Source organism: Solanum dulcamara, chromosome 5 (assembly GCF_947179165.1).
Source record: "Solanum dulcamara chromosome 5, daSolDulc1.2, whole genome shotgun sequence".
In the NCBI taxonomy this organism is placed as follows: Eukaryota; Viridiplantae; Streptophyta; class Magnoliopsida; order Solanales; family Solanaceae; genus Solanum; species Solanum dulcamara.
Window position 1 is genome coordinate 74,798,128 of NC_077241.1, and position 14,527 is coordinate 74,812,654.

The 14,527-nt window shown below is 32.9% G+C and overlaps 1 protein-coding gene across 2 annotated transcripts; it reads left to right on the plus strand.

Moving 5' to 3' along the window:
• Positions 1-306: 306 nt before the first annotated feature.
• On the plus strand, positions 307-4,577 carry LOC129889829 (transcription factor KUA1). Of its 2 annotated transcripts, XM_055965286.1 has the most exons (4): positions 307-905; positions 2,001-2,209; positions 2,560-3,047; positions 3,745-4,577. In XM_055965286.1, exons 1-4 carry the CDS (start codon positions 605-607, stop codon positions 3,767-3,769), a joined length of 1,023 nt encoding a protein of 340 aa, XP_055821261.1. In that variant the 5' UTR covers positions 307-604; the 3' UTR covers positions 3,770-4,577. The 2 variants fall into 2 exon arrangements, with proteins under 2 accessions (XP_055821261.1, XP_055821259.1); XM_055965284.1 differs by lacking the exon at positions 3,745-4,577 and having other exon boundaries at positions 308-905; positions 2,560-3,288.
• Positions 4,578-14,527: the final 9,950 nt, after the last annotated feature.

Below are 14,527 nucleotides of genomic sequence, written 5' to 3' on the forward strand. Positions count from 1 at the left end.
AAAAACTTAATAGAAGACTTTATTTAGAAATATAATAAAAATAACTTAATAGAGACTTTATTTAGAAATATAATAAAAATAAATCAAAATGACTAGATTTGTTTCTTAAAAAAAAATATGGTAGATTTTTCCCAAATATGTGTCTCCACTAGATGGAATATAAATTAAACTACATTATCTAAATCTACAAAAAAAAAAAAAACATTAATAAAATTCCTATATTACCCCAAAATGAAGCCACCTACCCTCAAATAATTACCAAATTGCCACCTTATCTCTACCTTAAACCTAAATATTTTTTTTGTTCCTCATTTTATATTGTCCTGTCCATCCTCCGTTCTCTTTCTCTGTAAGCATTTTTTTTCTTCCTCAAAAATTCAACTTTCTCTCACTATATCTATGTCTCTAGTTTCGATGATAGCAAAAAAAAAACAAAAAAATTCAATCATATAGGACCTTAATCCCCCCAAAAAATCAGAACCCCAGAATCAATTTATGTTCTTGTTGTTTTCTTGGATCATGTAAAAAAGACCCATTTGGATTTGGATCTTGATTTGGGGATTTGATTGTATCGGGTTTTGATTGGAATTCGGGTTTTTCAGCCATGACCCGCCGATGTTCACATTGTAGTACCAACGGGCATAACTCAAGGACTTGTCCTAATAGAGGTGTGAAGTTGTTTGGGGTCCGATTGACTGATGGGTTGATTAGAAAAAGTGCTAGTATGGGTAATTTGACCCATTTTGCTAGTGGAAGTGGAGGTGGTACTACACCTCAAAACGGTGTCGTTCATGACTCACCTGGTGATACACCTGATCATCCTGCTGCTGGTGGTGCTTCTGCTGATGGTTATGCTTCTGAGGATTTTGTAGCTGGTTCTTCATCTAGCCGTGAAAGGAAGAAAGGTTTGATCTTTTTGGGATTTTGATAAGTTTTCTCGTTTTGGGTGTTTGCGAAAATTGCATTTTTGTGGTTCTTGATTGTGTTAAATGTTTATAAATTCATGAATTGTGGTTAAAGTTTCAATTTTTAGAGGTTCAGTATTTGGTGCTATTGTTGTTGTAGATGAATGTAAAGATATATGTTTTGAACATGTTTTTATTTTTTTAAGTTGATAGTTTTAATCTGTAATTTTGTAAGTATTGAAGAAAACAAAAGATCTTGGGAGCTTTCTGTTTGGCAAAAGTGGACCTTTTTTCTCTATCTAATTTGTTGTCCACTAGTAATTCAATCAGAAATTGAAATGTGTAAACAAGGAATGTGGTTCTTATTCTTTTTGTTTCTTTTCTTGATCATTTCATTGGCACAGACAAATTTATCCCAAGGTTTTTTTCTAAGTTCCTTATTTTTGTATTTTGGACTTAACTCATCTAATCAATCTTGTGGATAGAATGTGATTATGAGTTTGAGAATCAAGTTATTTTACTCGATCACATGTCTCTTTGGCTTATTGATCAGACATAGTATAGGAATGAATGATCGTAAGGCTTTATATGAGTTGCTTGAAGCTATAGTTCACTGTCAGCTGGTGTTGTTTCAATGACTTATTGGACATCCGTTTGACCTGTTCTGTTTAATGAACACTTAGAATTTCATGCAATTTTTTTAATCTTCTGATGATTTTTATACAATGTGAAATGGGTGGAGATTTGTGCATTCTTAACAATCTGCTCTCATTTCTAGAGAGAGAGTGAGTGAGCGGATGAAAGTGACCTGTATTTTCTTGCTTAGTTGTAGAAAACGTTCTAGATTTGTTACTCTTCATTCTTTGGAGAAGCACTTCGAATTTCGGGAAAAAATGATTGTAGAATTAATAGAATTTTTCTCCTTTGTGATGGTTATAGTTTTTCAGAAGTGCTGAAGTTGATAAAATTGCTCATATTGCTTCTGAGGGATTTATATTGCAATAGGTTTTCTTGCTATGTTAATTCTTGAAATAACTTTTTTTTTTTGAAACTGGTAACATTGGATCTTGAAATAACTTAAAAACATAATTGCAGGGGTTCCCTGGACTGAGGAGGAGCATAGGATGTTTCTACTTGGTTTGCAAAAACTCGGTAAAGGTGATTGGCGTGGAATTGCTCGTAACTATGTTATTTCTAGAACACCCACCCAGGTTGCAAGCCACGCCCAGAAATATTTCATCAGGCAAACTAATATGTCAAGGAGAAAAAGACGCTCCAGTCTGTTTGATATTGTTGCTGATGAAGTAAGTAAATTCTCACTTATAGATGATTATAATATAATAATGTGCCTATTAAGTTTTATAGACCTAATTGTCAGCATGAAATTATGAACTTCTTAGTTTTCATGAAAGGTGTTGTCTTTTGTTCTATCTTATTCTCCTTATTCTAGGACATCTATAATGATTCTCTATTACTATAGTTATCTTGCAAACATTATCAACTAGACGTTTAATTCTGTTCCATATTGCTATCATCTGCTATGTCAAAGATGCACATTCCTGTTGGAAATACCATCATACTTTTGGATTGAATATGTTTCCAGTGGATTTACATGTAATGTTTGTTATTATCTTTCTTTTTGTTAATACCATAGTCAGGGGACACTCCAATGGTATCAAGGGATTTCCTTGCAGATGATCCTGCTCAAGCCGAGATGCAAAGCAACAATCCATTGCCTCCTGCACCTGCTGTGGATGAAGAATGTGAATCAATGGGCTCAGCAGCTTCTGCCAATTCCATGGATGGGGAACATACTCTTCCTATACAAGAAAGCTCACAATACCAGCATCCACTTGTTTATCCTGCTTATGTCGCTCCATTTTACCCGATGCCTTATCCATGTTGGCCAGGTTACACTGCAGAGCCAGCAATAGCAGAGACCCATGAAGTTCTGAAGCCTACAGCTGTTCATTCTAAGAGTCCAATTAATGTTGATGAGCTGGTTGGTATGTCGAAGCTAAGTTTAGGTGAATCCATTGGTGATGCTGCCAAGCCACCTTCTCTGTCACTAAAACTGGTCGAGGGCTCCTCGAGGCAGTCAGCTTTCCATGCTAATCCATCATCTGGTAGCTCAGGCATGAACTCTAGCCACAATCCAATCCATGCAGTTTAGTGGGGTTGCATTCACATGATAATGTTTCCTGTTAATATATGAAAAATGTTCTGTAGTTTGGTTGGTTAGTTATAGTTCTATTTGTTGGGTCGATCTTAATAAGATTGTTTAGGTGTTAACTGCTTAGTTGGCAATACTCATAGCTTGTAGGCACTCTTGTTTTGAAGTATTTAAGTTGTTGACTTTGAGTCGAAAAATTTCCTTCTCCTGCTCGGTATTCTTTTAATTTTTGGTTTAGATTGTCACAACTGTGACTATTGAGGTAGTGGAAGTCCATTTTCCCAGCTTAAATTTAAAGAAGCAGGGATTCTTCGTTTCCTCCCTGTTTTCCTAATCTGGCAGCACACATAAAAGTTTGTGGAGATGTGAAACTGTATGTGGATGACTCGATATAAAGTTGTGCGCAAGTGTTTCTAGCTAAATAATAGTATCAACCTGTCGAAGAGTATGCCTATTACATAATGAAGACAGTTTTAAAGAATGGCACGACTCCAAAGAGAGCGTTCCTGTCTGAGCTGAGTCTTCTTGGAACTGAATGTTGGGATCCCATCTTAATATATTCTGCTATAGAAGAAGTTCTGTACTGGGTTGTTGATAAGTTCGTGTGGAGAAAGCAAAGGACTAGTTAAAGATATTGGTTTTCTGTCTTTTCCTTGTAGGTATGACTCCCGAAGGAACTGAGCAACAGTAAACCGATGCAGCCAATTCCACTTTATGCATGCAATTCGAGCCATGCACCAAGCTACTGTGCGAATAGCAGGTATGATAGAGCAGGTCGAATAATAGTAGAGAGCCCAACATCACTGGACGATGTTTTGGCATCGTACTATGCAGAATTTTTAGCATGGTTGGAGATGTGATGTTTAGAATTCTTGGAATAGTCAGGGACATGTTTGTTGGATACATTTTAAGTGGAGATTTAGCTTTCCTCTGCTATTTGAGTTTGGAGAAATCCCCCCCACAAGTGTTTAGGAAAATGAATGCTAGGAGGGAAAGGAAAGGAAATCCTAGCATTAAATTGGGTGAACTATGGAGGTATGCATTGAAGACACTGAAAAAGTGGTAATAGAAAAGAAGTCATCATCTTGCAATATTTTCCATAAGTGAAATAGTCAAGTTGTGCGCAAGCTGAAAAGATGTTATACGACACACTAATCAATGCGCTTAGGAAAAGATTTATTGAAGTGCATAGTTGTATTTGGCAGAAAGAGTTACCTGGTGCATGTGTTGGTGGGATAGTGGGACTTGTGAAATAGTCAAGTTGTGTGGAAGCAAGCTCTAGTTCTGGATCATCTATATGAAGAAAAACTGAAGCTGTGAAATAGAGAATTAAGTCCTCTCTAGTAAAAAATATCAAAAGCCATAGATTAAATATGCAGGCGCTTATTATTAAGTTAGCATTGCTTGTTTACTTAATTGTTACTATATTATTTAAATTTAGAGAATTACTTTTAAATAGGCTTGAACAATTACAGTAAAATGTGAGTTTATATATAATTGATTACATGAAAAAGGAGTCCATATTAAAGTAGCATCCATGATTCAATTTTTTTTCTTTTCTTTTTGTGTGCATGAATTGTGGTTCAACTATATTTAGCAATTTAAGTTTGATTTCTTGATCAAGAAGTGATTTGTGGCTTCCTGCTGTTGAACATAACTAGTTTTAAACTAAACAACAACAACAATAACAACAACAACCCAGTGAAATCCCACATTGTGGGGTCTGGGGAGGGTAGAGTGTACGCAGACCTGACTCCTACCAATGTAGGACGGCTGTTTTCGAAAGACCCTCGGCTCAATAAAAGCATAGAAAAAGGTCAGACAAGAATATTAGAGTAAATACGTAGATGACGAAAACGGTCCAAGCAATAGTATAATCAAAGCACAAAAAACAGTAGATATTATTATTGGATAATAACATAAATACCATAAATAACATACATCAGAGTACAAGAAATCATAGTGCATTAATACGCCTACGAATAAGGGAGAATAAAACCACTATGTACTAGCCTTCTACCCTAATATGTGTCCTCCACACCCTCCTATCTAGGGTCATATCCTCGGTAAGTCGTAAATGCGACATGTCCTGTCTGATCACCTCTCCCCAATATTTCTTCGGCCTACCCCTACCTCTTCTGAAACCATCCATGGCCAGCCTCTCACATCTCCGCACTGGTGCATCTGGGACTCTCCTCTTCACATGTCCAAACCATCTCAGTCGCGTTTCCCGCATCTTGTCTTCCACCGAGGCCATTCCTACCTTTTCTCGAATAGTCTCATTTCTAATCTTGTCACTCCTGGTATGTCCACACATCCATCTCAACATTCTCATCTCGGCAACCTTCATCTTTTGCATGTGGGAGACCTTAACTGGCCAACACTCCGCCCCATACAACATAGCTGGTCTAACGACCACTTTGTAGAACTTGCCCTTAAGTTGTGGTGGCACCTTCTTGTCACATAACACACCGGAGGCGAGAGCCTCCATTTCATCCATCCTGCCCAAATACGGTGTGTGACATCCTCGTCGATCTCTCCGCTGTCTTGCATGATAGAACCAAGGTACTTAAAACTACTTCTCTTTTGAATGGCTTGGTCTCCGAGCCTAACTTCCGCGCCAACCTCTTGAGGTGTCTCACTGAACTTGCACTTTAGGTACTCTGTCTTGGTCCTACTCAGCTTAAACCCCTTAGACTCCAAGGTGCGTCTCCAATCTTCCAGCTTAGCGTTAACTCCGCTACGAGTCTCATCGATGAGGACTATGTCGTCCGCAAAAAGCATACACCATGGCACCTCACCTTGAATTTGTCGCGTCAATCCATCCATCACCAATGCAAATAGGAACGGGCTAAGAGCTGATCCTTGATGCAACCCCTAGTTTTAAACTAAACTGAATTGATAAAACAATTGTGCATAAATACCAAGAGCAATCTAGCCAAACAAACACAGTTTTTTATTAACTGACCAACTAGGAAAAAAGACTCATTCACTAAGCATTCCTTGACTAGAGATTTGTTAAAAGGGAAACTTACATAAATCTCACTAGTTTAGGAGCTAATTACTTAGATACACGATTTTGGTATGTTCAGATATATGTATTTCAGGATACATGGGGTTAAAATTAGGTGTAATTTATTTTAGACACATTGTATTCAAGTGGATTAACATGTATTTGGGATACATAACAAATGTCGTCGCCTGCTCGCCTCTCTTCCATTTCGCTAGCCACTATCTTATGCACCTGGAATACATTATCTCAGCTCGCCTCCCTGCCAATCTAGCTCATCTCTCTCCCTTATTTTAGTGTTCTAGTAGCAAAAATATATGTATCTAGGTATATATTCTTCAATATATAGTAGGAAATTCTTAAGTGGTAATATATTATTTGAAAGTATAGATATAATTAATGTATATGGTATGAATATATGTCTAATAAGATAATTTTTCCTTGATAAAATGGACTAGCCCAACCAAACTCATGTGGGCTATAGATTTTATGAGTCCAATCTAATCTAGCTCAACCACAATCATTTGAAAGGCTTTAACAAGTATTACAAGCCTCTAAAGATAACTACGAGAAAACGAGTCAAAATGAGTTGAGTTAATTAATTTTGTCACCTTTAAAGATGACTACGAGAAATTCTTTCAGTTGCATCCTCCATTAAAGTATAAACAAAGTCTGCGTTAAGCATTTCTTTTGATTGCATATCTAAAAGATTTAACACTCTGTTTGAGTGGTTGTGTACTTGCTTTATCAGCAGTAAGTTTGCACTCGGTGTGATCTATTGATCAATAAATAAAGTGTGTTGAGAATCATAAAGACTAAAAAAAAGTATTTGTAGAATTAATCAAGATGCATGCAAACGGATCCCTACACTTCTATAAAATAAGCTAGTGTTTGGCCCCAAGTTTTCAAATATTCTTGGCAAGTAATTTTTGGGTAAAGTTTCACCATGTGTTTGGTCACAAATTTTTTCAAGAATATTTGACTGTTTCAAAAAATGTTATTTTATACTTGTAAGTTCTAAAAATTATTAAAAATACCCATAAGTTTGTGTTATCATTTTATAATGAACATGTTCCATTAAAATAAAATCTTACAACATAATTGATAACAATTAACAACAACAAAATAGCAATATGGGCAAGAGCAATATATTAATCGAATTAAAAATAAATTGTTCTTTTTCTCAATTTTGTCACTCAAATTATTCTTTTCTAGATGAGGTAATAACAAACTATTCTTTTATAAAATCTTCCACATTCTACGAATAATCTCTTTCAGACAATAAATGATGGGTGTTTTTTTAAAAGTATAAAAGTTTGAGGTAATTTTTAAATTTTTAAAACTGATCAAGTTTCTAAGTTCTAGTTTTTTTCTAAAACTTGGAAATTTGAGATATTTGCCAAATATATTTGTCAAGTAATGGCAAATTATATGGCCAAACACTAGTTTCCAAGTCTTTTTCAAAAAAATTTCCAAAAACTATTTAAGATCGAACAGTAAAAAGTCATCTACTCTCTATGTTTCAATTTGTTTGTTATACTTTCCATTTTAGTTCCTTTTTTTTATAAAAAATTCTTTATGTATGTTATCACTTTGTGATTTGTACTTTATTCTTTCCTTTTTTCTTTTTTTTTTCTATATAATTGTAGTGTTCGGACAAATTCATACTGACAACTAGGGGTGTTCATGGTTCGATTTGGGTCGGTTATTGATTAAAATCATAACCAAACCAATTTAATCGGTTTTTAAATGTCTAAAACCATAATCAAATCAAGTAAAATAATAACCACCGGTTTGGTTATTGTCGGTTTGGTTCGGTCATTCGATTTATGACTAGCTAGGATAATTCAAATATTCTCTCTCTACATTTTTCAAATTTCTTATGAAGTTCTTTTTTCCTCACGGCCCACAAGGGCGAACTTTGCTGCATATTGAGGGAAAGACATGCTGATGGCAAATCAGGTGGACCAAACTTGCAAAACAATTTAGATTTAAAAAAATAAGTCAAATAGAGGTTCCAAAATACAAATAACTTTGTCCATTGAAATGAAAAAATTACATATTTAAACTAAACTAACTAAAGAATCCATGATATAATCAAAAGTTGGGCTTGGATTGTTGGACTTGGACATATACTGCTTAGTGCTTACGATTTATTAGAATTTAGAGTTGGGCTTGGATTGTTGGACTTAGACATATTCTTTTAATACATGAGCCTTAAAAATAAGTAGATTAAAATTAAATTAATAATTAAAAGGTATAAAATATCTTTAATTATCTATAAAAAGCTAATATTATACATAGAAATAATTATAAATTTTATGTATATAATTATCGGTTTGGTTCAGTTATTTATTACTATAACCATAATCAAATCAAATATTATCGGTTTTCAAATTTAAAATCAAATCAAATCAAACCAAACCAAATGTCGATTTTTTTATTCGATTTGATTAAATTTTCGATTTGATTTTGATTTTAACCAAAACTGTGAACCGCCCTATTGACAACTCAAATATATAAATGTGAAGAAATCACCAAAATCTTTTATTTTTTCTAATGTAATCTCTCCTTTTTTTCCTTTTTTTTTGGCAAAATATAATCATCATTGAGTTTTGAGTTGGCATTTTGTCAACTTCTCTTGTGGTTTTAGTGAAAATAATAAGTCGGTAAAACAGTACTATTAAAACATGCAAACTAGAAAAATAAAATAAAATAAAAAAATAAATAAAGTTCCAAAAGTCAAGAGGCTTTCTTTCATTCTCTTTCGTGTGAATTTTACAGCGTCAAAAGCAATTACTAGAATTATATTATTTTATAGCCACTAATAATTCCAGCTTTGAAATTAGTATTCTGTTTGTCTCATATATATTAGTTGTTACGTTTTTCAAATTTATAAGAAATTATACATTTAAAAATATTTTCAGGAGTAATTTATCCTTTAACTTTTCTTTTTCCAATGTAATCAATATTGTTTACTTTTAAAAATAATTAATTTTAAAGGTAAAATAAAAATAAAAAATAATTAAATTCTACTTTGTTTTTATAATATTGATAAATATTTTGGGATAAACAGTTTGAGTTATATTGAAAATTAATATGAGACCGAAGAAGTAATAACTACCAACTAGATTTGGACAGGAGTTTGCATTATTAATGATAAAATCTTTACACCAGACAAAATTCGAATGTATTTTTTCTATTTTGAACAATCCGACTTTTTTTTTTGTTTTCTTTTTTTTTTCCCTCCAAATAATTAATTACTTGTGCAATTATTACTTTCTATACTTTGATTACTCTATTTTATCTGTAATGCTTTCGTTATTTGTTTTTTCCATATCGCTTTTAATTTCTTAGCCTTATCTGACATTTTTATGCTTTTATTGAGCCGAGGGTCTGCAGGAAACAGCCGTCCTACCTTGGTAAGAGTAAGGTCTGCGTACACTCTACCCTCCCTAGACCTCACATTGTGGATTTCACTGAATTGTTATTGTTGTTGTACAATTCACGTGTCATTTTCATTTTGTTGGCCGAATTTATTTGGACCATATAAAAGATTCGAGGACCACACGACTAAATCGTATTTATCTGTTTTAGATTATACAATGCGAGCGATCACCTCTTGATTCTTCAAAATAAAAAAGAATATAAGTTAAAAGGAAGAAAGACTTAAAAATTTATGCGTATAAAAAAGAATCATAAAAATAATGCGCTACTCATCTCATCTATGATTATGAAAAATACATTTTTTTTTGGTTTGGTGTCGAAGTTTGTTATTTTTAGGTCACAAATGAAAATTCTTGTAATATTAGTCCTCTTATTTGGTATTTTGAGAATATAAAGTATCAATAACCAAAAAAAAAATAAAAATTGCTGAAGATTTCAGTGGCTCCTTGGCCATATTTCATCAGAACTTTGGGTCGATTTTTCGTATTTCGATTTTTCCTTGTTGAATCGAAATTAGTTTGATTCGATTTATTTTTTTCGAATTCTATATATATTATCCGGTTTGATTCGATTCTAAGAGCGATTTCAAATGACAAAAGCTGCATACTAGTCCTTTTGGTTAAGAACTTTCTAAGGGATTTCCTGTTTATATTTGGATGTTTTTATGTCACCATAACATGTGTCATTAGTATTGACATCACTGTTGAAATGAGACGGCTTTACGAAACAGAAGGTGAAAATAATCATATTAATATCTCCCCTAACAATTAAATCGAATCGAATATACTGAATATTGAATAATCGAATTGAATATTGAAGTTCTAAAATTTTAATATCATATCCGAACCAAAACACATAATTCAATTCAATTCGATTTTTTAATATTTATGTTTATCCGTAATTGGACAAGTAACATACAACCTCAAAACCTCAATTCCTCTCGTTAGTAATTTTTGGAGATTCTCCAGAATTCACTTGTGAAATTTTACTGTTGTTGTTGTTGTAGTATTCTTTGGAGATTCTACTATCATCAATCATTGACCGTCAATATATACAAATAACAAAACTCAATTGCATAATTTTCTTCAAATTTGTATAACTATACTGAAATTTTTTCATTTTATATTCTGTTCATCAATTTTTTCATCTCTGACATCAAATAAATAAGTCAATGATGTTTTTTTCTTAATAAAAAACTTTACTTTATATATATATATATATGCAGAGATTAGCGCTTTCGCTATAAATAGATAAATATAGGAACAAACTAAGGAGATTCAATATAAACAATATATACACCTAAAAAAAATCATTTTTGAACTTGTATACAAATGTAATTTTTTGACGCCACTCGATCGCTCTAGCTCCAGCACTGCACAGTACAAAATTGAATCCTAATACAGGATTATATCCAAGTGCAAAATCTAAACAATAATGAATTAAAAAGAAAATGAAGGAAAAAGTGATCGAACATGAACTCGCTTGGAAAGGAAAAAAAATATGTTGGAAGCGCCATCAAAATATATGAATAATTAAAGAAGTATGATTCAAATTGGAATTATATATGGGGTTCTACTGGAGAAATTGATGAGTTTATGATAAAGCCAGTTCAATTTTTCGGTGAGAAGTGTGGTATAAAGCAACATAATTGCTGAGTACAAAATAGTCACGGAGTATAGAAATGGGCCTAGTGAGGGGAAAAGGACTGATAAGTAAAACGCCGGTCCAAATATGGATCCAACAAATTGGACCATTTTAACGTAGTTTGAATAACGATGATGATGATTTGAAGAATAAGGAATTAGTCTTAGCTGAGCTTCGTAGGAAAAACAGTAAATGAGGAAACTCGCGATAGTAAAATACATCTATAGAGGGTGGATTTCAAACGGGGATTTGTCAGTACTTGCTTGGTACATGAGCTGCATAAACTGAACCATCGCGGGGAAAATAAAAGCAACTAGCACATTTACGCGATAAGGAGAAGGAGGTGATGGAAAGAAAGTGTAGTACTGTGCCTCCTCTTGAGAGTAATAGCTTGTCATGTTGATGTTGATGTAATTTATATTGAGTTGCCCAATATTATTAGAGTAGTTTTGGCGATGGTGGTGGTACCAACTGTGAGAAACTGATCTTATTGTTCTTTCTACAGCTTCCGTCATTGAATTAATTATTACGTACCTCACACAACTAAAAAAAATGGAGGAGGAGGAGGAGTCACGAAAAAAGTTTTTTTTTTTTTTTGGTCTTTTGGGTGAGGGATATGTACATACATATTTATATAGTATAATAATTAACAAACACGTACAAACCGTGTCGTATATAATGGCAACAATAATTCTCCAATCCCTATCAATCTGAAGCCCTTTTTTTTTTGGCTCCTATGATTGTTTCGCTTTTGAATTCCTAAATGAAGAGTCAACCTCTAGTACTTTTGTATTCAAGAGATTCATAATCTATACATGTACATAAAAATAAAAAATTATGTTATATATATATTGTAATTTTTTATCGAAGGGTAGGTGTGAAAACCCTCCTTCCCACCTAGATCCCCGGCCTGCCCCTGCCAACAATAAACTGATGTAGCCAGCCAAATACACTACACCAAAAATGATCTTTAGTCGACAATTGATTAACGGTAATAGGAAATTGTCACTAAATTTGTTTTTTTTAGAAGCAATTACTAGTGACAATTATATTGTAGCATTCTTTGTAAATGACTCTAAAGCCTATAGCGACATTGGCTACAATGACAAATAACTTATGTTGGTAAAGACTTTAACACTCTTTATTAATGTGCATATTTATTGCCCTTAAAAACTATTTTTATGATAGCTCGATACCACATTCATGCATCAAATTCGACCTATGAGCCAGTCAGTGTGTGAATAGTAAGAAAATTAGATGTCATATTCTTGCAGTACCAGTCACTGAAGTAGATAAAGGTATGAGTATGATCGAGTCTGAAGTAAGATGAAACTGAAAAGATCTTATATTAGTCACTGTCAGTAGAATGGGAATGACTGAAATTAATGTAGCCAGCCAAAAGTGCAAACACATGTAGATATATAAATGTGTGAATTGACAAATCATTATGTGCTTAGAAAAGACTTGCGCCTGGCTGACGTGCAAAGTTTTTCGTAGCGGACAGAAATATTCAATACCTATACATGTTTGTGGAGATAATACTGACTTAGTGAAATATTTAAGTTGTGCGTAAGCTAATTCAAACAGTACTGATGATGTTAAATAATAAGAGCTATCTATGAAGTTCTAGATGAAGACGCTAACATTAAAGATGAAGGGTTTAATTGGATAAAAAGGGCAGCTCGGTGCACTTAAGCTCCCGCTATGCGCATGGTCCGGAAAAGAAAAGGGTTTAATTGGATACAAAAGTTAAAAAATTAAAGAATTGTGTAACATATAAGTCAAATATATATTTATGTATCAAAAGTATATATATTATCAATTTCAACGAGTGATATTGAGAGTTACTCGTATCTTTTCATTTTATAAAAAGGGAACATTTATGTGAAGTGGTTCCAACTTGTCTTTTTTTCCCCTCGGACTAGTCTAATTATACATATTTATGTGTGATGTGTGCGCAGCAATAAGACTGTTAAATATTGGCTAATGATAAAAGTGTTCAATTACTTAGAGCAAATCTCACTTATCAAATATATTCCGTCAGAAAACACCAATCATCTTTTTTTGGATCTATTCGATTTTCATTTCTTAGGTACGCTACTTAAATAATTTTTGCGTTAAGAATTTTTTATTTGGAAATGTACTTCTATGTTTTTTGGAAAAATGGTATTGGTAAATTTGTATTAGGTCAAGGACAAGCATAGTTTGTTAGAGAGAGTACAGTTAATAAATTATTTCTAGGAAAAACATTTTTCTTTGTACAAACACAACCTTAATCTATAGGGTGAAATTGGGTTCTACTGCAAATTTTATTGGAAAATTACCTATTTACACATTTTTATTTACCATATTTTCTATCATTTCAAAAAATTTTAAAAATTCCTCTTTTTATTCCAAAATTCCATTCCATCGGATATACTGCTTTTCTCTCCCTCAAACCCACGTGTTCTTCTTCTTTTTCCACTCCTTCAATTTCTTTGTATTTTCTCCTACAATCTTAATGGTTAATTATAAGTTTGAAATTCAAATTAGTTCTCTCTCTAGTCAATCTATATCACTTCCTCAATAGGTAGTTTTTTCTTTTCTTCAAACTTACATTTTTTTTTACTCATAAAAACAAAAATCCCATATTGTTATATTAGTTTGGTTGTTCTTAATGGAGACGGAAAAAAGGAAAATAACATTGAGTTGGTTCTTTCATTAGGATCTATGAATCATGTCCCCATGAAGAGGAGAGATTTTAGATCTGTATCCATGAAGAGGGACAAAACTTCAGATCCAGGTTTATGGTAACATGAAAAACCATTGGGATCTATGAATCATGGGAGATTTTAGATCTGTATCCATGAAGAGGAGAGGAAAACAAAACTTCAGATCGGCAATTTGCATCCATGAAGAAGAATACAAGATTTTTCTTCAACTTACCGCTCATATATATATTTTTTTTCATATTCAAAGTCCAGATACATATGGATGAGTTCCTTCTTTTAGCATTAGTATTATCCAATTAAACATAGCTAACATTAATTGTGTTTATGATTTTGATCATGTTTTTGAATCATAAATTTCCATGTATCATGTGTATGATTCTGTACTAGATACATACTTCTTCAAATTTAAGTACAATTTGGTACTGGATATATTCAACTAGTATCATTCACAAACTTAGGGTTATTTTTGATACATAACCCTAAATATGTCAATCATGAATTTCTATGTATCATGTGTGTGGTTATGTACTAGATACATAAATAGTGCAAAATTAAGTACAAGTTAGTACCAAATACATTGAACTAGAATCATTCACAAACAAAAGATTAATAAATGACCCTAAGTCTATCAATCATA

Excerpts from the sequence above, each read along its gene's own strand:
- LOC129889829 (XM_055965284.1), top strand. The coding sequence starts at position 605 with ATGACCCGCCGATGTTCACATTGTAGTACCAACGGGCATAACTCAAGG. Across the intron at positions 906-2,000 it reads TAGCCGTGAAAGGAAGAAAG|GGGTTCCCTGGACTGAGGAG; the intron begins GTTTGATCTTTT and ends ACATAATTGCAG. Across the intron at positions 2,210-2,559 it reads TTGATATTGTTGCTGATGAA|TCAGGGGACACTCCAATGGT; the intron begins GTAAGTAAATTC and ends TTAATACCATAG.